General features: G+C 48.6%; 1 protein-coding gene across 1 annotated transcript in view; it reads left to right on the top strand.

Annotated features, from left to right (window-relative positions):
- LOC129848546 (dynein axonemal heavy chain 6-like) overlaps positions 1-23,608 on the top strand; it is a gene marked incomplete at both ends in the record, with an annotated part of 54,954 nt that overhangs the window by 22,988 nt on the left and 8,358 nt on the right. The window contains 7 exons of the mRNA XM_055915713.1: positions 3,469-3,576; positions 3,785-3,911; positions 16,558-16,770; positions 17,460-17,681; positions 17,814-17,936; positions 19,455-19,637; positions 20,114-20,257. Of these exons, the coding sequence (XP_055771688.1) occupies positions 3,469-3,576; positions 3,785-3,911; positions 16,558-16,770; positions 17,460-17,681; positions 17,814-17,936; positions 19,455-19,637; positions 20,114-20,257 (1,120 nt within the window). The remainder of the gene's footprint in view (positions 1-3,468; positions 3,577-3,784; positions 3,912-16,557; positions 16,771-17,459; positions 17,682-17,813; positions 17,937-19,454; positions 19,638-20,113; positions 20,258-23,608) is intronic.

Raw genomic sequence — 23,608 nt, 5'->3', positions numbered from 1 at the left:
CCCATCCATCACGCTCCTGGTCCAGATGTGGTAGTGATTTCCCCTGTCTGTCCCATCCATCACGCTCCTGGTCCAGATGTGGTAGTGATTTCCCCTGTCTTTCCCATCCATCACGCTCCTGGTCCAGATGTGGTAGTGATTTCCCCTGTCTGTCCCATCCATCATGCTCCTGGTCCAGATGTGGTAGTGATTTCCCCTGTCTGTCCCATCCATCATGCTCCTGGTCCAGATGTAGTGATTTCCCCTGTCTGTCTCATCCATCACGCTCCTGGTCCAGATGTAGTGATTTCCCCTGTCTGTCCCATCCATCACGCTCCTGGTCCAGATGTAGTGATTTCCCCTGTCTGTCTCATCCATCACACTCCTGGTCCAGATGTAGTGATTTCCCCTGTCTGTCCCATCCATCACGCTCCTGGTCCAGATGTAGTGATTTCCCCTGTCTGTCCCATCCATCACACTCCTGGTCCAGATGTAGTGATTTCCCCTGTCTGTCTCATCCATCACACTCCTGGTCCAGATGTGGTAGTGATTTCCCCTGTCTGTCCCATCCATCACGCTCCTGGTCCAGATGTAGTGATTTCCCCTGTCTGTCTCATCCATCACGCTCCTGGTCCAGATGTAGTGATTTCCCCTGTCTGTCCCATCCATCACGCTCCTGGTCCAGATGTGGTAGTGATTTCCCCTGTCTGTCCCATCCATCACGCTCCTGGTCCAGATGTGGTAGTGATTTCCCCTGTCTGTCCCATCCATCACGCTCCTGGTCCAGATGTGGTAGTGATTTCCCCTGTCTGTCCCATCCATCACGCTCCTGGTCCAGATGTGGTAGTGATTTCCCCTGTCTGTCCCATCCATCACGCTCCTGGTCCAGATGTGGTAGTGATTTCCCCTGTCTGTCCCATCCATCACTCTCCTGGTCCAGATGTGGTAGTGATTTCCCCTGTCTGTCCCATCCATCACGCTCCTGGTCCAGATGTGGTAGTGATTTCCCCTGTCTGTCCCATCCATCACGCTCCTGGTCCAGATGTGGTAGTGATTTCCCCTCTCTGTCCCATCCATCATGCTCCTGGTCCAGATGTAGTGATTTCCCCTGTCTGTCCCATCCATCACGCTCCTGGTCCAGATGTAGTGATTTCCCCTGTCTGTCCCATCCATCACGCTCCTGGTCCAGATGTAGTGATTCCCCCTGTCTGTCCCATCCATCACTCTCCTGGTCCAGATGTAGTGATTTCCCCTGTCTGTCCCATCCATCACGCTCCTGGTCCAGATGTAGTGATTCCCCCTGTCTGTCCCATCCATCACTCTCCTGGTCCAGATGTAGTGATTTCCCCTGTCTGTCCCATCCATCACGCTCCTGGTCCAGATGTAGTGATTCCCCCTGTCTGTCCCATCCATCATGCTCCTGGTCCAGATGTAGTGATTTCCCCTGTCTGTCCCATCCATCACGCTCCTGGTCCCGATGTAGTGATTTCCCCTGTCTGTCCCATCCATCACGCTCCTGGTCCAGATGTAGTGATTTCCCCTGTCTGTCCCATCCATCATGCTCCTGGTCCAGATGTGGTAGTGATTCCCCCTGTCTGTCTCATCCATCATGCTCCTGGTCCAGATGTAGTGATTTCCCCTGTCTGTCCCATCCATCATGCTCCTGGTCCAGATGTGGTAGTGATTTCCCCTGTCTTTCCCATCCATCATGCTCCTGGTCCAGATGTGGTAGTGATTTCCCCTGTCTGTCCCATCCATCACGCTCCTGGTCCAGATGTGGTAGTGATTTCTCCTGTCTGTCCCATCCATCACGCTCCTGGTCCAGATGTAGTGATTTCCCCTGTCTTTCCCATCCATCACGCTCCTGGTCCAGATGTGGTAGTGATTTCCCCTGTCTGTCCCATCCATCACGCTTTATCCCAGATTGACTCACGTAGCTATTGTCTTGTCACAGGGTGAGCTGTTCATTTTACAGGTGTGTGAGTAACATGCCCTCTGGCTGTCTTTAGAGCCACCCTCTTCTGTCTGTCTCATTCACTTTTTACTACAGCTGTAAATCCAATGTAATGGGCCTGCCATTATCACCCTGTGTGTGTGTTACAGCACTCCACATTATTAATGAATGGGTTGGTGAACAGCCACTGGGGAATCATCTTCCACCTTGATTAGCCGAGCTCTGGGAAACAAGGGAGGGAGGATGAGAGGCAGAGTAAAAAGAGAGACGAGAGGAGAGGAATTTACTTCTACCTAACAACCTCCAACCAAGCTGTGTGTGTCTGCATGTGTGTTTGTGTGTAAAAGAGAGATGGTGAGTGTGTTTAAAGTGATGTATTCAGTTCAGTGACCTTTAGATGACCCAGTGATGTATTCAGTACAGTGACCTTTAGACGACCCAGTGATATATTCAGTTCAGTGACCTTTAGATGACCCAGTGATGTATTCAGTACAGTGACCTTTAGATGACCCAGTGATGTATTCAGTACAGTGACCTTTAGATGACCCAGTGATGTATTCAGTTCAGTGACCTTTAGATGACCCAGTGATGTATTCAGTTCAGTGACCTTTAGATGACCCAGTGATGTATTCAGTTCAGTGACCTTTAGATGACCCAGTGATGTATTCAGTACAGTGACCTTTAGACGACCCAGTGATGTATTCAGTACAGTGACCTTTAGACGACCCAGTGATGTATTCAGTTCAGTGACCTTTAGACGACCCAGTGATGTATTCAGTTCAGTGACCTTTAGATGACCCAGTGATGTATTCAGTACAGTGACCTTTAGACGACCCAGTGATGTATTCAGTTCAGTGACCTTTAGACGACCCAGTGATGTATTCAGTACATTGACCTTTAGACGACCCAGTGATGTATTCAGTACAGCGACCTTTAGACGATTCCAAATTGAAGTCAGTCAATTCAGGAAGTGATTTAAAGTTAAATACGTTTGAAATACTGTAAATAGCTTATCCTTTTCATTGTATTGAAAATTCATTGAAAAAAATATGCGATTTTGACTTCAAATGGAATTGACCCGACCCATGTTAACTACACCTTCAGACATGCAATGTCTCTGAAGAGAGAGGGAGCCCCATATTTATAGAGAATGTATTGTGTGTGTGTGTGTGTGTGATCCCCTGCAGCTCTCTGAAGAAAGAGGGACCCCCATATTTATAGAGAATGTATTGTGTGTGTGTGTGTGTGATCCCCTGCAGCTCTCTGAAGAAAGAGGGACCCCCATATTTATAGAGAATGTATTGTGTGTGTGTGTGATCCCCTGCAGCTCTCTGAAGAAAGAGGGACCCCCATATTTATAGAGAATGTATTGTGTGTGTGTGTGATCCCCTGCAGCTCTCTGAAGAAAGAGGGACCCCCATATTTATAGAGAATGTATTGTGTGTGTGTGTGTGTGATCCCCTGCAGCTCTCTGAAGAAAGAGGGACCCCCATATTTATAGAGAATGTATTGTGTGTGTGTGTGATCCCCTGCAGCTCTCTGAAGAGAGAGAACCCCCACCTGAGTGAAGACGTGGTTCTGATCAGGGCTCTGAGAGACTCCAATCTGCCCAAGTTCCTCACAGACGATGCCGCGCTCTTTGGGTGAGAGAACACGCACAGACCCTGACACACACACACACACACACACAGAGACAAACCAATGGTGTCCCACAGCTAATGTTACAGCACTATGGAGAAGAATAGAACGTTGCACTGTTATACGTTCATGATGCCTTACTGCAGACTCTGAAGTGTGTGTTTGTCCGAATGACGGTTCTGTGTGTGTGTGTTTGTATGTTCTCTGCTCTAGTGGCATCATGTCTGACCTGTTCCCTGGCGTGTCCATCCCTGAACATGACTACGGTGTTCTCCAAACCACCATCCTGGAGTCTCTAGTGAAACGCAACCTGCAGCCCCTACCCAGCATGACCAACAAGGTACTGACTGCCCCTACCCAGCATGACACACAAGGTACTGACTGCCCCTACCCAGCATGACCAACAAGGTACTGACTGACCCTACCCAGCATGACGCACAAGGTACTGACTGACCCTACCCAACATGACGCACAAGGTACTGACTGACCCTACCCAGCATGACGCACAAGGTACTGACTGACCCTACCCAGCATGACGCACAAGGTACTGACTGACCCTACCCAGCATGACCAACAAGGTACTGATTGACCCTACCCAGCATGACGCACAAGGTACTGACTGACCCTACCCAGCATGACACACAAGGTACTGACTGACCCTACCCAGCATGACACACAAGGTACTGACTGACCCTACCCAGCATGACGCACATGGTACTGACTGACCCTACCCAGCATGAAACACAAGGTACTGACTGACCCTACCCAGCATGACACACAAGGTACTGACTGACCCTGCCCAGCATGACGCACAAGGTACTGACTGACCCTACCCAGCATGACCAACAAGGTACTGACTGACCCTACCCAGCATGACGCACAAGGTACTGACTGACCCTACCCAGCATGACGCACAAGGTACTGACTGACCCTACCCAGCATGACCAACAAGGTACTGACTGACCCTACCCAGCAGGACCACCAAGGTACTGACTGACCCTACCCAGCATGACGCACAAGGTACTGACTGATCCTACCCAGCATGACACACAAGGTACTGACTGACCCTACCCAGCATGACACACAAGGTACTGACTGACCCTACCCAGCATGACGCACAAGGTACTGACTGATCCTACCCAGCATGACCAACAAGGTACTGACTGACCCTACCCAGCATGACACACAAGGTACTGACTGACCCTACCCAGCATGACGCACAAGGTACTGACTGACCCTACCCAGCATGACACACAAGGTACTGACTGACCCTACCCAGCATGACACACAAGGTACTGACTGACCCTACCCAGCATGACGCACAAGGTACTGACTGACCCTACCCAGCATGACCAACAAGGTACTGACTGACCCTACCCAGCATGACGCACAAGGTACTGACTGACCCTACCCAGCATGACGCACAAGGTACTGACTGACCCTACCCAGCATGACGCACAAGGTACTGACTGACCCTACCCAGCATGACGCAAAAGGTACTGACTGACCCTACCCAGCATGACCAACAAGGTACTGACTGACCCTACCCAGCATGACCAACAAGGTACTGACTGACCCTACCCAGCATGACCAACAAGGTACTGACTGACCCTACCCAGCATGACGCACAAGGTACTGACTGACCCTACCCAGCATGACGCACAAGGTACTGACTGACCCTACCCAGCATGACACACAAGGTACTGACTGACCCTACCCAGCATGACACACAAGGTACTGACTGACCCTACCCAGCATGACACACAAGGTACTGACTGACCCTACCCAGCATGACGCACAAGGTACTGACTGACCCTACCCAGCATGACGCACAAGGTACTGACTGACCCTACCCAGCATGACACACAAGGTACTGACTGACCCTACCCATCATGACGCACAAGGTACTGACTAACCCTACCCAGCATGACGCACAAGGTACTGACTGACCCTACCCAGCATGACGCACAAGGTACTGACTGACCCTACCCAGCATGACGCACAAGGTACTGACTGACCCTACCCAGCATGACGCACAAGGTACTGACTGACCCTACCCAGCATGACACACAAGGTACTGACTGACCCTACCCATCATGACGCACAAGGTACTGACTAACCCTACCCAGCATGACGCACAAGGTACTGACTGACCCTACCCAGCATGACGCACAAGGTACTGACTGACCCTACCCAGCATGACACACAAGGTACTGACTGACCCTACCCAGCATGACGCACAAGGTACTGACTGACCCTACCCAGCATGACCAACAAGGTACTGACTGACCCTACCCAGCATGACGCACAAGGTACTGACTGACCCTACCCAGCATGACACACAAGGTACTGACTGACCCTACCCAGCATGACACACAAGGTACTGACTGACCCTACCCAGCATGACACACAAGGTACTGACTGACCCTACCCAGCATGACGCACAAGGTACTGACTGACCCTACCCAGCATGACGCACAAGGTACTGACTGACCCTACCCAGCATGACGCACAAGGTACTGACTGACCCTACCCAGCATGACACACAAGGTACTGACTGCCCCTACCCAGCATGACACACAAGGTACTGACTGCCCCTACCCAGCATGACCAACAAGGTACTGACTGACCCTACCCAGCATGACACACAAGGTACTGACTGCCCCTACCCAGCATGACCAACAAGGTACTGACTGACCCTACCCAGCATGACGCACAAGGTACTGACTGACCCTACCCAGCATGACACACAAGGTACTGACTGACCCTACCCAGCATGACACACAAGGTACTGACTGCCCCTACCCAGCATGACCAACAAGGTACTGACTGACCCTACCCAGCATGACCAACAAGGTACTGACTGACCCTACCCAGCATGACCAACAAGGTACTGACTGACCCTACCCAGCATGACGCACAAGGTACTGACTGATCCTACCCAGCATGACGCACAAGGTACTGACTGACCCTACCCAGCATGACGCACAAGGTACTGACTGACCCTACCCAGCATGACGCACAAGGTACTGACTGACCCTACCCAGCATGAACAATAAGGTACTGACTGACCCTACCCAGCATGACCAACAAGGTACTGACTGACCCTACCCAGCATGACCAACAAGGTACTGACTGACCCTACCCAGCATGACGCACAAGGTACTAACTGACCCTACCCAGCATGACCAACAAGGTACTGACTGACCCTACCCAGCATGACGCACAAGGTACTAACTGACCCTACCCAGCATGACCAACAAGGTACTGACTGACCCTACCCAGCATGACCAACAAGGTACTGACTGACCCTACCCAGCATGACCAACAAGGTACTGACTTCCCCTACCCAGCATGACCAACAAGGTACTGACTGACCCTACCCAGCATGACCAACAAGGTACTGACTGACCCTACCCAGCATGACGCACAAGGTACTGACTGACCCTACCCAGCATGACGCACAAGGTACTGACTGACCCTACCCAGCATGACGCACAAGGTACTGACTGACCCTACCCAGCATGACGCACAAGGTACTGACTGACCCTACCCAGCATGACGCACAAGGTACTGACTGACCCTACCCAGCATGACCAACAAGGTACTGACTGACCCTACCCAGCATGACCAACAAGGTACTGACTGACCCTACCCAGCATGACCAACAAGGTACTGACTGACCCTACCCAGCATGAAGCACAAGGTACTAACTGACCCTACCCAGCATGACCAACAAGGTACTGACTGACCCTACCCAGCATGACGCACAAGGTACTAACTGACCCTACCCAGCATGACCAACAAGGTACTGACTGACCCTACCCAGCATGACCAACACGGTACTGACTGACCCTACCCAGCATGACCAACACGGTACAGACTGACCCTACCCAGCATGACCAACAAGGTACAGACTGACCCTACCCAGCATGACCAACAAGGTACTGACTGCCCCTACCCAGCATGACGCACAAGGTACTGACTGACCCTACCCAGCATGACCAACAAGGTACTGACTGACCCTACCCAGCATGACGCACAAGGTACTGACTGACCCTACCCAGCATGACGCACAAGGTACTGACTGACCATACCCAGCATGACCAACAAGGTACTGACTGACCCTACCCAGCATGACGCACAAGGTACTGACTGACCCTACCCAGCATGACCAACAAGGTACTGACTGACCCTACCCAGCATGACGCACAAGGTACTAACTGACCCTACCCAGCATGACCAACAAGGTACTGACTGACCCTACCCAGCATGACCAACAAGGTACTGACTGACCCTACCCAGCATGACGCACAAGGTACTAACTGACCCTACCCAGCATGACCAACAAGGTACTGACTGACCCTACCCAGCATGACGCACAAGGTACTGACTGACCCTACCCAGCATGACCAACAAGGTACTGACTGACCCTACCCAGCATGACCAACAAGGTACTGACTGACCCTACCCAGCATGACCAACAAGGTACAGACTGACCCTACCCAGCATGACCAACAAGGTACTGACTGACCCTACCCAGCATGACGCACAAGGTACTGACTGACCCTACCCAGCATGACGCACAAGGTACTGACTGACCCTACCCAGCATGACCAACAAGGTACTGACTGACCCTACCCAGCATGACCAACAAGGTACTGACTGACCCTACCCAGCATGACCAACAAAGTACTGACTGACCCTACCCAGCATGACGCACAAGGTACTAACTGACCCTACCCAGCATGACCAACAAGGTACTGACTGACCCTACCCATCATGACACACAAGGTACTGACTGACTCTACCCAGCATGACACACAAGGTACTGACTGACCCTACCCAGCATGACGCACAAGGTACTGACTGACCCTACCCAGCATGACGCACAAGGTACTGACTGACCCTACCCAGCATGACACACAAGGTACTGACTGACCCTACCCAGCATGACGCACAAGGTACTGACTGACCCTACCCAGCATGACGCACAAGGTACTGACTGACCCTACCCAGCATGACGCACAAGGTACTGACTGACCCTACCCAGCATGACGCACAAGGTACTGACTGACCCTACCCAGCATGACACACAAGGTACTGACTGACCCTACCCAGCATGACCAACAAGGTACTGACTGACCCTACCCAGCATGACCAACAAGGTACTGACTGACCCTACCCAGCATGACGCACAAGGTACTGACTGACCCTACCCAGCATGACACACAAGGTACTGACTGACCCTACCCAGCATGACGCACAAGGTACTGACTGACCCTACCCAGCATGACGCACAAGGTACTGACTGACCCTACCCAGCATGACACACAAGGTACTGACTGACCCTACCCAGCATGACGCACAAGGTACTGACTGACCCTACCCAGCATGACGCACAAGGTACTGACTGACCCTACCCAGCATGACGCACAAGGTACTGACTGACCCTACCCAGCATGACGCACAAGGTACTGACTGACCCTACCCAGCATGACGCAAAAGGTACTGACTGACCCTACCCAGCATGACCAACAAGGTACTGACTGACCCTACCCAGCATGACCAACAAGGTACTGACTGACCCTACCCAGCATGACCAACAAGGTACTGACTGACCCTACCCAGCATGACGCACAAGGTACTGACTGACCCTACCCAGCATGACGCACAAGGTACTGACTGACCCTACCCAGCATGACGCACAAGGTACTGACTGACCCTACCCAGCATGACACACAAGGTACTGACTGACCCTACCCAGCATGACACACAAGGTACTGACTGACCCTACCCAGCATGACGCACAAGGTACTGACTGACCCTACCCAGCATGACGCACAAGGTACTGACTGACCCTACCCAGCATGACGCACTAGGTACTGACTGACCCTACCCAGCATGACGCACAAGGTACTGACTGACCCTACCCAGCATGACGCACAAGGTACTGACTGACCCTACCCAGCATGACGCACAAGGTACTGACTGACCCTACCCAGCATGACGCACAAGGTACTGACTGACCCTACCCAGCATGACGCACAAGGTACTGACTGACCCTACCCAGCATGACGCACAAGGTACTGACTGACCCTACCCAGCATGACGCACAAGGTACTGACTGACCCTACCCAGCATGACGCACAAGGTACTGACTGCCCATACCCAGCATGACGCACAAGGTACTGACTGCCCATACCCAGCATGACGCACAAGGTACTGACTGACCCTACCCAGCATGACGCACAAGGTACTGACTGACCCTACCCAGCATGACGCACAAGGTACTGACTGACCCTACCCAGCATGACGCACAAGGTACTGACTGGCCCTACCCAGCATGACACACAAGGTACTGACTGACCCTACCCAGCATGACACACAAGGTACTGACTGCCCCTACCCAGCATGACCAACAAGGTACTGACTGACCCTACCCAGCATGACCAACAAGGTACTGACTGACCCTACCCAGCATGACACACAAGGTACTGACTGCCCCTACCCAGCATGACCAACAAGGTACTGACTGACCCTACCCAGCATGACGCACAAGGTACTGACTGACCCTACCCAGCATGACCAACAAGGTACTGACTGACCCTACCCAGCATGACACACAAGGTACTGACTGCCCCTACCCAGCATGACCAACAAGGTACTGACTGACCCTACCCAGCATGACCAACAAGGTACTGACTGACCCTACCCAGCATGACCAACAAGGTACTGACTGACCCTACCCAGCATGACGCACATGGTACTGACTGACCCTACCCAGCATGACGCACAAGGTACTGACTGACCCTACCCAGCATGACGCACAAGGTACTGACTGACCCTACCCAGCATGACGCACAAGGTACTGACTGACCCTACCCAGCATGAACAATAAGGTACTGACTGACCCTACCCAGCATGACCAACAAGGTACTGACTGACCCTACCCAGCATGACCAACAAGGTACTGACTGACCCTACCCAGCATGACGCACAAGGTACTAACTGACCCTACCCAGCATGACCAACAAGGTACTGACTGACCCTACCCAGCATGACGCACAAGGTACTGACTGACCCTACCCAGCATGACCAACAAGGTACTGACTGTCCCTACCCAGCATGACCAACAAGGTACTGACTGACCCTACCCAGCATGACCAACAAGGTACCGACTTCCCCTACCCAGCATGACCAACAAGGTACTGACTGACCCTACCCAGCATGACCAACAAGGTACTGACTGACCCTACCCAGCATGACGCACAAGGTACTGACTGACCCTACCCAGCATGACGCACAAGGTACTGACTGACCCTACCCAGCATGACGCACAAGGTACTGACTGACCCTACCCAGCATGACGCACAAGGTACTGACTGACCCTACCCAGCATGATCAACAAGGTACTGACTGACCCTACCCAGCATGACCAACAAGGTACTGACTGACCCTACCCAGCATGACCAACAAGGTACTGACTGACCCTACCCAGCATGAAGCACAAGGTACTAACTGACCCTACCCAGCATGACCAACAAGGTACTGACTGACCCTACCCAGCATGACGCACAAGGTACTAACTGACCCTACCCAGCATGACCAACAAGGTACTAACTGACCCTACCCAGCATGACCAACAAGGTACTGACTGACCCTACCCAGCATGATGCACAAGGTACTAACTGACCCTACCCAGCATGACCAACAAGGTACTGACTGACCCTACCCAGCATGACCAACAAGGTACTGACTGACCCTACCCAGCATGACCAACAAGGTACTGACTGACCCTACCCAGCATGACCAACAAGGTACTGACTGACCCTACCCAGCATGACCAACAAGGTACTGACTGACCCTACCCAGCATGACGCACAAGGTACTGACTGACCCTACCCAGCATGACGCACAAGGTACTGACTGACCCTACCCAGCATGACCAACAAGGTACTGACTGACCCTACCCAGCATGACGCACAAGGTACTGACTGACCCTACCCAGCATGACGCACAAGGTACTGACTGACCCTACCCAGCATGACCAACAAGGTACTGACTGACCCTACCCAGCATGACCAACAAGGTACTGACTGACCCTACCCAGCATGACCAACAAAGTACTGACTGACCCTACCCAGCATGACGCACAAGGTACTAACTGACCCTACCCAGCATGACCAACAAGGTACTGACTGACCCTACCCAGCATGACGCACAAGGTACTAACTGACCCTACCCAGCATGACCAACAAGGTACTGACTGACCCTACCCAGCATGACCAACAAGGTACTGACTGACCCTACCCAGCATGACCAACAAAGTACTGACTGACCCTACCCAGCATGACGCACAAGGTACTAACTGACCCTACCCAGCATGACCAACAAGGTACTGACTGACCCTACCCAGCATGACGCACAAGGTACTGACTGACCCTACCCAGCATGACGCACAAGGTACTGACTGACCCTACCCAGCATGATCAACAAGGTACTGACTGACCCTACCCAGCATGACCAACAAGGTACTGACTGACCCTACCCAGCATGACCAACAAGGTACTGACTGACCCTACCCAGCATGAAGCACAAGGTACTAACTGACCCTACCCAGCATGACCAACAAGGTACTGACTGACCCTACCCAGCATGACGCACAAGGTACTAACTGACCCTACCCAGCATGACCAACAAGGTACTAACTGACCCTACCCAGCATGACCAACAAGGTACTGACTGACCCTACCCAGCATGATGCACAAGGTACTAACTGACCCTACCCAGCATGACCAACAAGGTACTGACTGCCCCTACCCAGCATGACCAACAAGGTACTGACTGACCCTACCCAGCATGACCAACAAGGTACTGACTGACCCTACCCAGCATGACCAACAAGGTACTGACTGACCCTACCCAGCATGACCAACAAGGTACTGACTGACCCTACCCAGCATGACGCACAAGGTACTGACTGACCCTACCCAGCATGACGCACAAGGTACTGACTGACCCTACCCAGCATGACCAACAAGGTACTGACTGACCCTACCCAGCATGACGCACAAGGTACTGACTGACCCTACCCAGCATGACGCACAAGGTACTGACTGACCCTACCCAGCATGACCAACAAGGTACTGACTGACCCTACCCAGCATGACCAACAAGGTACTGACTGACCCTACCCAGCATGACGCACAAGGTACTAACTGACCCTACCCAGCATGACCAACAAGGTACTGACTGACCCTACCCAGCATGACGCACAAGGTACTAACTGACCCTACCCAGCATGACCAACAAGGTACTGACTGACCCTACCCAGCATGACCAACAAGGTACTGACTGACCCTACCCAGCATGACCAACAAGGTACTGACTGACCCTACCCAGCATGACCAACAAGGTACTGACTGACCCTACCCAGCATGACCAACAAGGTACTGACTGACCCTACCCAGCATGACCAACAAGGTACTGACTGACCCTACCCAGCATGACCAACAAGGTACTGACTGACCCTACCCAGCATGACCAACAAGGTACTGACTGACCCTACCCAGCATGACCAACAAGGTACTGACTGACCCTACCCAGCATGACCAACAAGGTACTGACTGACCCTACCCAGCATGACCAACAAGGTACAGACTGACCCTACCCAGCATGACCAACAAGGTACAGACTGACCCTACCCAGCATGACCAACAAGGTACTGACTGACCCTACCCAGCATGACGCACAAGGTACTGACTGACCCTACCCAGCATGACCAACAAGGTACTGACTGACCCTACCCAGCATGACCAACAAGGTACTGACTTACCCAACCCAACATGACCAACAAGGTACTGACTGACCCTACCCAGCATGACAAACAAGGTACTGACTTCCCCTACCCAGCATGACCAACAAGGTACTGACTGACCCTACCCATCATGACCAACAAGGTACTGACTGACCCTACCCAGCATGACCAACAAGGTACTGACTGACCCTACCCAGCATGACCAACAAGGTACAGACTGCCCCTACCCAGCATGACCAACAAGGTACAGACTGACCCTACCCAGCATGACGCAGAAGGTACTGACTGCCCCTACCCAGCATGACCAACAAGGTACTGACTGCCCCTACCCAGCATGACCAGGTACTGACTGACCCTACCCAGCATAACCAACAAGGTACAGACTGACCCTACCCAGCATAACCAACAAGGTACAGACTGACCCTACCCAGCATAACCAACAAGGTACTGACTGACCCTACCCAGCATGACGCACAAGGTACTGACTGACCCTACCCAGCATGACCAACAAGGTACTGGCTTCCCCTACCCAGCATGACCAACAAGGTACTGACTGCCCCTACCCAGCATGACCAACAAGGTACTGACTGCCCCTACCCAGCATGACCAACAAGGTACTGACTGCCCCTACCCAGCATGCCCAGGTACTGACTGACCCTACCCAGCATAACCAACAAGGTACAGATTGACCCTACCCAGCATAACCAACAAGGTACAGACTGACCCTACCCAGCATGACCAACAAGGTACTGACTGACCCTACCCAGCATAACCAACAAGGTACAGACTGACCCTACCCAGCATGACCAGGTACTGACTGCCCCTACCCAGCATGACCAGGTACTAACTGACCCTACCCAGCATGACCAACAAGGTACTGACTGACCCTACCCAGCATGACCAACAAGGTACTGACTGACCCTACCCAGCATGACCAACAAGGTACTGACTGACCCTACCCAGCATGACCAACAAGGTACTGACTGACCCTACCCAGCATGACCAACAAGGTACTGACTGACCCTACCCAGCATGACCAACAAGGTACTGACTGACCCTACCCAGCATGACCAACAAGGTACTGACTGACCCTACCCAGCATGACCAACAAGGTACTGACTGACCCTACCCAGCATGACCAACAAGGTACTGACTGACCCTACCCAGCATGACCAACAAGGTACTGACTGACCCTACCCAGCATGACCAACAAGGTACAGACTGACCCTACCCAGCATGACCAACAAGGTACAGACTGACCCTACCCAGCATGACCAACAAGGTACTGACTGACCCTACCCAGCATAACCAACAAGGTACAGACTGACCCTACCCAGCATGACCAGGTACTGACTGCCCCTACCCAGCATGACCAGGTACTAACTGACCCTACCCAGCATGACCAACAAGGTACTGACTGACCCTACCCAGCATGACCAACAAGGTACTGACTGACCCTACCCAGCATGACCAACAAGGTACTGACTGACCCTACCCAGCATGACCAACAAGGTACTGACTGACCCTACCCAGCATGACCAACAAGGTACTGACTGACCCTACCCAGCATGACCAACAAGGTACTGACTGACCCTACCCAGCATGACCAACAAGGTACTGACTGACCCTACCCAGCATGACCAACAAGGTACTGACTGACCCTACCCAGCATGACCAACAAGGTACTGACTGACCCTACCCAGCATGACCAACAAGGTACTGACTGACCCTACCCAGCATGACCAACAAGGTACAGACTGACCCTACCCAGCATGACCAACAAGGTACAGACTGACCCTACCCAGCATGACCAACAAGGTACTGACTGACCCTACCCAGCATGACGCACAAGGTACTGACTGACCCTACCCAGCATGACCAACAAGGTACTGACTGACCCTACCCAGCATGACCAACAAGGTACTGACTTACCCAACCCAACATGACCAACAAGGTACTGACTGACCCTACCCAGCATGACCAACAAGGTACTGACTTCCCCTACCCAGCATGACCAACAAGGTACTGACTGACCCTACCCATCATGACCAACAAGGTACTGACTGACCCTACCCAGCATGACCAACAAGGTACTGACTGACCCTACCCAGCATGACCAACAAGGTACAGACTGCCCCTACCCAGCATGACCAACAAGGTACAGACTGACCCTACCCAGCATGACGCAGAAGGTACTGACTGCCCCTACCCAGCATGACCAACAAGGTACTGACTGCCCCTACCCAGCATGACCAGGTACTGACTGACCCTACCCAGCATAACCAACAAGGTACAGACTGACCCTACCCAGCATAACCAACAAGGTACAGACTGACCCTACCCAGCATAACCAACAAGGTACTGACTGACCCTACCCAGCATGACGCACAAGGTACTGACTGACCCTACCCAGCATGACCAACAAGGTACTGGCTTCCCCTACCCAGCATGACCAACAAGGTACTGACTGCCCCTACCCAGCATGACCAACAAGGTACTGACTGCCCCTACCCAGCATGACCAACAAGGTACTGACTGCCCCTACCCAGCATGCCCAGGTACTGACTGACCCTACCCAGCATAACCAACAAGGTACAGATTGACCCTACCCAGCATAACCAACAAGGTACAGACTGACCCTACCCAGCATGACCAACAAGGTACTGACTGACCCTACCCAGCATAACCAACAAGGTACAGACTGACCCTACCCAGCATGACCAGGTACTGACTGCCCCTACCCAGCATGACCAGGTACTGACTGCCCCTACCGAGCATAACCAACAAGGTACAGACTGACCCTACCCAGCATAACCAACAAGGTACAGACTGCCCCTACCCAGCATAACCAACAAGGTACTGACTGACCCTACCCAGCATGACCAGGTACTGACTGCCCCTACCCAGCATGACCAACAAAGTACTGACTGAACTTATGTATTCATTTAAATAAACATGATGTATTCCTCAAAGTGCTTTATATAATAAAGTTTTCAATGATGGCTCTGTCATTACAAATGATCAAGGATAAACACAAAAACATAATTCAACAAAATCATTCAGTTTGGTTCAGTTTGACGTCACATTAAAATACATGAATAGTGATGATGTATATTCCTTACATGTTTCTCCATGTGGTTTTAACCCTTCCTCTCCCTCCCTCCAGGTGATCCAGCTGTATGAGACCATGATAGTACGTCACGGTGTGATGTTGGTGGGTCCTACAGGTGGAGGGAAGACCACGGTCTACACCATCCTGTCTGATACCTTAGATACCCTGTGGCAGGCTGGCCACGGGAAACACAACCCCTTCTACCTCCCTGTCAAGACATACGTCCTCAACCCCAAGTCTGTCACCATGGGAGAGCTCTACGGAGAGGTACGCCTGGTGGACAATTCATCTGTTACTTGATCTGCTAATTAACAAGCAGTCTGTGTATTGGTTAGCCGTCCACTTAATCAATGTTGTTATCGGTTCTATCAATGTATCTCTTGTTTGTGTGCTCACTGACTCACTGACTTACTGACTCACTGACTTACTGACTCACTGACTGAGTGACTCACTGACTCACTGACTTACTGACGTATACTGACTCACGGACTGACTGACTCACTGACTTACTGACTCACTGACTTACTGACGTATACTGACTCACTGACTGACTGACTGACTGACTCACTGATTTACTGACTCACTGACTCACTGACTGACTGACTTACTGACTCATACTGACTTACTGACTCACTGACTTACTGACTTACTGACTCACTGACTTGCTGACTTACTGACGTATACTGACTCACTGATGTATACTGACTCACTGACTCACTGACTTACTGTCTCACTGACTCACTGACTTACTGACTCACTGGCTTACTGACTCACTGACTTACTGACTCACTGACTCACTGGCTTACTGACTCACTGACTTACTGACTCACAGACTTCCTGACTCACTGACTCACTCTTTCAAATTTTATGCTTTTGTTTTTCACCAACTTATATATACAAACATGACACCAAGTACTTAATGTGAACCCTTGACCTCTAACCCCTGACCGTTACAGGTGAACATATTGACCCTGGAGTGGCGTGACGGCCTGATGGCGCTCAGCGTGCGAGCGGCCTGCAACGACACCAGCGATGACCACAAGTGGATCGTGTCGGACGGTCCGGTGGACGCGCTGTGGATCGAGAACATGAACACGGTCCTGGACGATAACAAGATGCTGTGTCTGGCCAACAGCGAACGCATCAAACTGACCCCGTCTATACACATGGTGTTTGAGGTCAGAGAGGGGTCAAGGGTTATAGGTTAGGGGGCAATCACTATGGACGTCTTTGACATGAACAGATAAGAGTGACATGTTAAAGATCCAGACTTGTTAAATGCTCTGCAACCTTTGTGTTGTGTGTCTCAGGTCCAGGACTTATCGGTGGCGTCCCCAGCCACGGTGAGTCGCTGTGGGATGGTCTACATCGACTCTAACGAACTCAAATGGATGCCCTATGTCCAGACCTGGATCACTGGCCTGGCTAAAAAGGTGATTTACCATTCTCCTTAACACGGTCCAGACCTGGATCACTGGCCTGGCTAAAAAGGTGATTTACCATTCTCCTTAGCACGGTCCAGACCTGGATCACTGGCCTGACTAACAAGGTGATTTACCATTCTCCTTAACATGGTCCAGACCTGGATCACTAGCCTGGCTAAAAAGGCGATTTACCATTCTCCTTAACACAGTCCAGACCTGGATCACTGGCCTGACTAACAAGGTGATTTACCATTCTCCTTAACATGTTCCAGACCTGGATCACTGGCCTGACTAACAAGGTGATTTACCATTCTCCTTAACATGGTCCAGACCTGGATCACTGGCCTGACTAACAAGGTGATTTACCATTCTCCTTAACATGGTCCAGACCTGGATCACTGGCCTGACTAACAAGGTGATTTACCATTCTCCTTAACACGGTCCAGACCTGGATCACTGGCCTGACTAACAAGGTGATTTACCATTCTCCTTAACATGGTTCAGACCTGGATCACTGGCCTGGCTAACAAGGTGATTTACCATTCTCCTTAACACGGTCCAGACCTGGATCACTGGCCTGACTAACAAGGTGATTTACCATTCTCCTTAACATGGTTCAGACCTGGATCACTGGTCTGACTAACAAGGATATTTCCTGCACTGATCACATCTCTACTCCATCAGAATATACATCTACCATGTCTTCATTATCATAACGCCCCTCTGTGGAAGTAGCTGAGGGCTCAGTCAAGCCTGTTTGGAACTCTGTATTCACATGTTATCGTTCTGTGAAGATCCCAGAGAATGTCTAGTGTCTCAGAATCAAGACAGAGGTGTATCTAACTATATAGATGTCTAGAATGGTACTCCTACCGTCAGTGTCAGCAGATCCATCATAAACATCAACCACCACAACGCATCAAAGATCATCATGTGACCCGTCACCTCTAACCTTTACACGTTCTCTCTTGCATCCTTAGAGGAGGATCCTGTGAACTGTCCCTGTCTTTATGATAACTGTGTCTTTAAATGCTTTTATATCCTCCCTCCTACTGCTGCTGTTGTTTCTGATGTTATAGCTGACAGATGATACAGACCTACAGTGTTATCAGATGGGTTTTATCTGCTGTTGTTTCTGATGTTATAGCAGACAGATGATACAGACCTACAGTGTTGTCAGAGATGGGTTTTATCTGCTGTTGTTTCTGATGTTATAGCAGACAGATGATACAGACCTACAGTGTTGTCAGAGATGTGTTTTATCTGCTGTTGTTTCTGATGTTATAGCAGACAAATGATTTATCTTGATAACTCTATCGATTGATTGGTTGACATGGATCTTTATCCTAATTCAAAAGCCAATTTTTACCTGGTTTTCCTTGATGTTCTGATCATACATTTAAATTGCCCTGCTTCTCACTCTCTCTGTCCTCTCTGCCCTCTCTGTTGCTGTCTCCCCCTCTCCCTATCCTCCTCTCCCTTCTACCTCCACCCCCCCCCCCCCCCCCCCCCCCCCCCCCCACCTAGCTTCCTGAAGCGGTGTGTGTGTACCTGTTGGCGTTGTTTGAGCAGTACGTGGAGAAGGGTCTTCAGTTTGTGTGGAAGCGTTGTGTCCAGGCCATGGGCCAAGTGGACATCAGTAAGGTCACTACCCTCTGCTGCCTTTTGGAGGCGCTGCTGCTGGGAGACGGAAGACCAGACCTCAAGATGGTAGGCTAAATGTTACTGGATGTTAGGCTAAATGTTACATATCAACCAGTCATTATACACATTTATAAACTGGGTTGTTCTAGCCCTGAAAGCTGATTGGCTGACAGACGTGGTATACGTTCGGGTATACCACGTCTGTCAGCCAATCAGCTTTCAGTATGACAAAACATTTATTTTTACTTCTTTAATTACGTTGTTAACCAGTTTATAATAGCAATAAGGCACCTTGGGGGTTTGTGGTATATGGCCAATATACCACGGCTAAGGGCTGTATCCAGGCACTCCACGTTGCATCGTGCGTTGAACAGCCCTTAGCCAAGGTATATTGACCATATACCACACCTCCTTGGGCCTTATTGCTTATTAAGTATCACTCCATCTGTGTGTGTGTGTGTGTGTGTGTGTGTGTGTGTGTGTGTGTGTGTGTGTGTGTGTGTGTGTGTGTGTGTGTGTGTGTGTGTGTGTGTGTTTTCTAGGAAGCTAAGCACCTGAACAGTGTGTTGTGTCAGACGTTTGTGTTCTGCTACCTGTGGTCTGTGGGGGGTAACCTGACTGACAGCCACTGGGATGCCTTCGACAGCTTCGTCAGACAACAGTTTGAGGACAATAATGACGCCAAGGTTAGTAGGGCCTTCATCACCATCATTATAGTCAAACTAATCATAGTCAGAGTAATTACATTTGAAGTCGGAAGTTTACATACACTTAGGTTGGAGTCATTAGAACTCGTTTTTCAACCACTCCACAAATCTCTTGTTAACAAACTATAGTTTTGGCAAGTCGGTTAGGACATCTACTTTGTGCATGACACAAGTAATTTTTCCAACAATTGTTTACAGACAGATTATTTCATTTATAATTCAACGTATCACAATTCCAGTGGGTCAGAAGTTTACATACACTAAGTTGACTGTGCCTTTAAACAGCTTGGAAAATTATGTCATGGCTTTAGAAGCTTCTGATGGGCTAATTGACATAATTTGAGTCAATTGGAGGTGTACCTGTGTGTGTATGTATGTAAGCCTACCTTCAAACTCAGTGCCTCTTTGCTTGACATCATGGGAAAATCAAAAGAAATCAGCCAAGACCTCAGAAAATAAATTGTAGACCTCCACAAGTCTGGTTCATCCTTGGGAGCAATTTCCAAACGCCTGAAGGTACCACATTCATCTGTACAAACAATAGTACGCAAGTATAAACACCATGGGACCACGCAGCTGTCATACCGCTCAGGAAGGAGGCGCGTTCTGTCTCCTAGAGATGAACGTACTTTGGTGCGAAAAGTGCAAATCAATTCCAGAACAACAGCAAAGCACCTTGTGAAGATGCTGGAGGAAACAGGTAAAAAAGTATATATATCCACAGTAAAACGAGTCCTATATCAACATAACCTGAAAGGCCGCTCAGCAAAGAAGAAGCCACTGCTCCAAAACCACCAAAAATGCAACTGCACATGGGGAGAAATGTCCTCTGGTCTGATGAAACAAAAATAGAACTGTTTGGCCATAATGACCATCGTTATGTTTGGAGGAAAAAGGGGGAGGTTTTCAAGTTGAAGAACACCATCCCAACCATGAAGCACGGGGGTGGCAGCATCATGTTGTGGGGGTGCTTTGCTGCAGGAAGGACTGGTGCACTTCACAAAATAGATGGCATCATGAGGGAGGAAAATTATGTGGATATATTGAAGCAACATCTCAAGACATCAGTCAGGTAGTTAAAGCTTGGTCGCAAATGGATCTTCCAATGGACAATGACCCCAAGCATACTTCCAAAGTTGTGGATTAAAGGCTTAAGGACAACAAAGCCAAGGTATTGGAGTGGCTATCACAAAGCCCTGACCTCAATCCTATAGAAAATGTGTGGGCAGAACTGAAAAAGCGTGTGCGAGCAAGGAGGCCTAAAAACCTGACTCAGTTACACCAGCTCTGTCAGGAGGAATGGGCCAAAATTCACCCAACTTATTGTGGGGAGCTTGTTGAAGGCTATCCGAAACGTTTGACTCAGGTTTAACATTTTAAAGGCAATCCTACCAAATACTAATTGAGTCTATGTAAACTTCTGACCCACTGGGAATGTGATGAAATTAATAAATCAATCTCTCTACTATTATTCTGACATTTCACATTCTTAAAATTAAGTGGTGATCCTAAGTGACCTAAGACAGGGAATTTTTACTAGGATTTAATGTCAGAAATTGTGAAAAGCTGAGTTTAAATGTATTTGGCTAAGGTATATGTAAACTTCTGACTTCAACTGTATACTAATAATCATTATCATTTTATTCATCATTAGTCAGAATTATAATCATCATCATTATAGTCAGAATTACAATCATCATCTTCATTATAGTCAGAATTATAACCACCATCATCATAGTCAGAATTATAATCATCATCATTATAGTCAGAATTATAATCATCATCAATATAGTCAGAACTGTAATCATCATAGTCAGAATTATAATCATCATCATCATTATAGTCAGAATTATAATCATCATTATTATAGTCAGAACTGTAATCATCATTAGTCAGAATTATAATCATCATCATCATTGTCAGAATTATAATCATCATCATTATAGTTAGCATTATCATCCTCACCATTATTCAGAATTATAATCATCATCATTATAGTCAGAATTATAATCATCCTCATTATAGTTAGCATTATCATCCTCACCATTATTCAGAATTATAATCATCATCATTATAGTCAGAATTATAATCATCATCATTGTAGTCAGAATTAAAATCATCATCATCATAGTCAGAATTATAATCATCCTCATTATAGTTAGCATTGTCATCATCATCATTAGTCAGAATTATAATCATCATAGTCAGAATTATAATCATCCTCATTATTGTTAGCATTATCATCATCATCATTAGTCAGAATTATAATCATCATCATTAGTCAGAATTATAATCATCATCATTATAGTCAGAATTACAATCATCATTATAGTCAGAATTATAGTTAATATAGTCAGAATTGTAATCATCATTCTCATTATAGTCTGAATTATAACCATCATCATTATAGTCAGAATTATAATCATTCTCATTATAGTCTGAATTATAACCATCATCATTATAGTCAGACTTGTAATCATCCTCATTATAGTCAGAATTATAACCATCATCATTATAGTCAGAATTATAATCATCATCATTATAGTCAGAATTATTATCATCATCATCATTTGTCAGAATTATAATCATCATCATCATTAGTCATTATTATAATCATCATCATTAGTCAGAATTATAATCATCATCATTATAGTCAGAATTACAATCATCATTATAGTCAGAATTATAGTTAATATTGTCAGAATTATAATCATCCTCATTATAGTCTGAATTATAACCATCATTATAGTCATAATTATAATCATCATCATAGTCAGATTTATAATCATCATTATAGTCATAATTCTAGTTAATATAGTCAGAATTGTAATCATCATCCTCATTATAGTCAGACTTATAATCATCATCAATATAGTCAGATATGTAATCATCTTTATTATAGTCGGAATTATAATTAATATAATTAGAATTGTAATCATCCTCCTCATTATAGTCAGAATTATAATCATCATTATTGTCAGAATTGTAATCATCATCATTATAGTCAGAATTATAATCATCATCATCATTATAGTCAGAATTATAATAATCATCATTATCGTCAGAATTATAGTTAATATAGTCGGAATTGTAATCATCATCCTCATTATAGTCAGAATTATAATCATCATTATAGTCAGAATTGTAATCATCATCATCATAGTCAGAATTATAATCATCATCATTATAGTCAGAATTATAATCATCATCATTATAGTCAGAATTATAACCATCATTATAGTCAGAATTATAATCATCATTATAGTCAGAATTATAATCATCATCATTAGTCAGAATTATAATCATCATCATTATAGTCAGAATTATAAT

This window comes from Salvelinus fontinalis, unplaced genomic scaffold (genome assembly GCF_029448725.1).
Source record: "Salvelinus fontinalis isolate EN_2023a unplaced genomic scaffold, ASM2944872v1 scaffold_1054, whole genome shotgun sequence".
In the NCBI taxonomy this organism is placed as follows: Eukaryota; Metazoa; Chordata; class Actinopteri; order Salmoniformes; family Salmonidae; genus Salvelinus; species Salvelinus fontinalis.
Note: the sequence above shows the minus strand (reverse complement) of the source record. Positions and strands in the feature narration are given on the sequence as shown.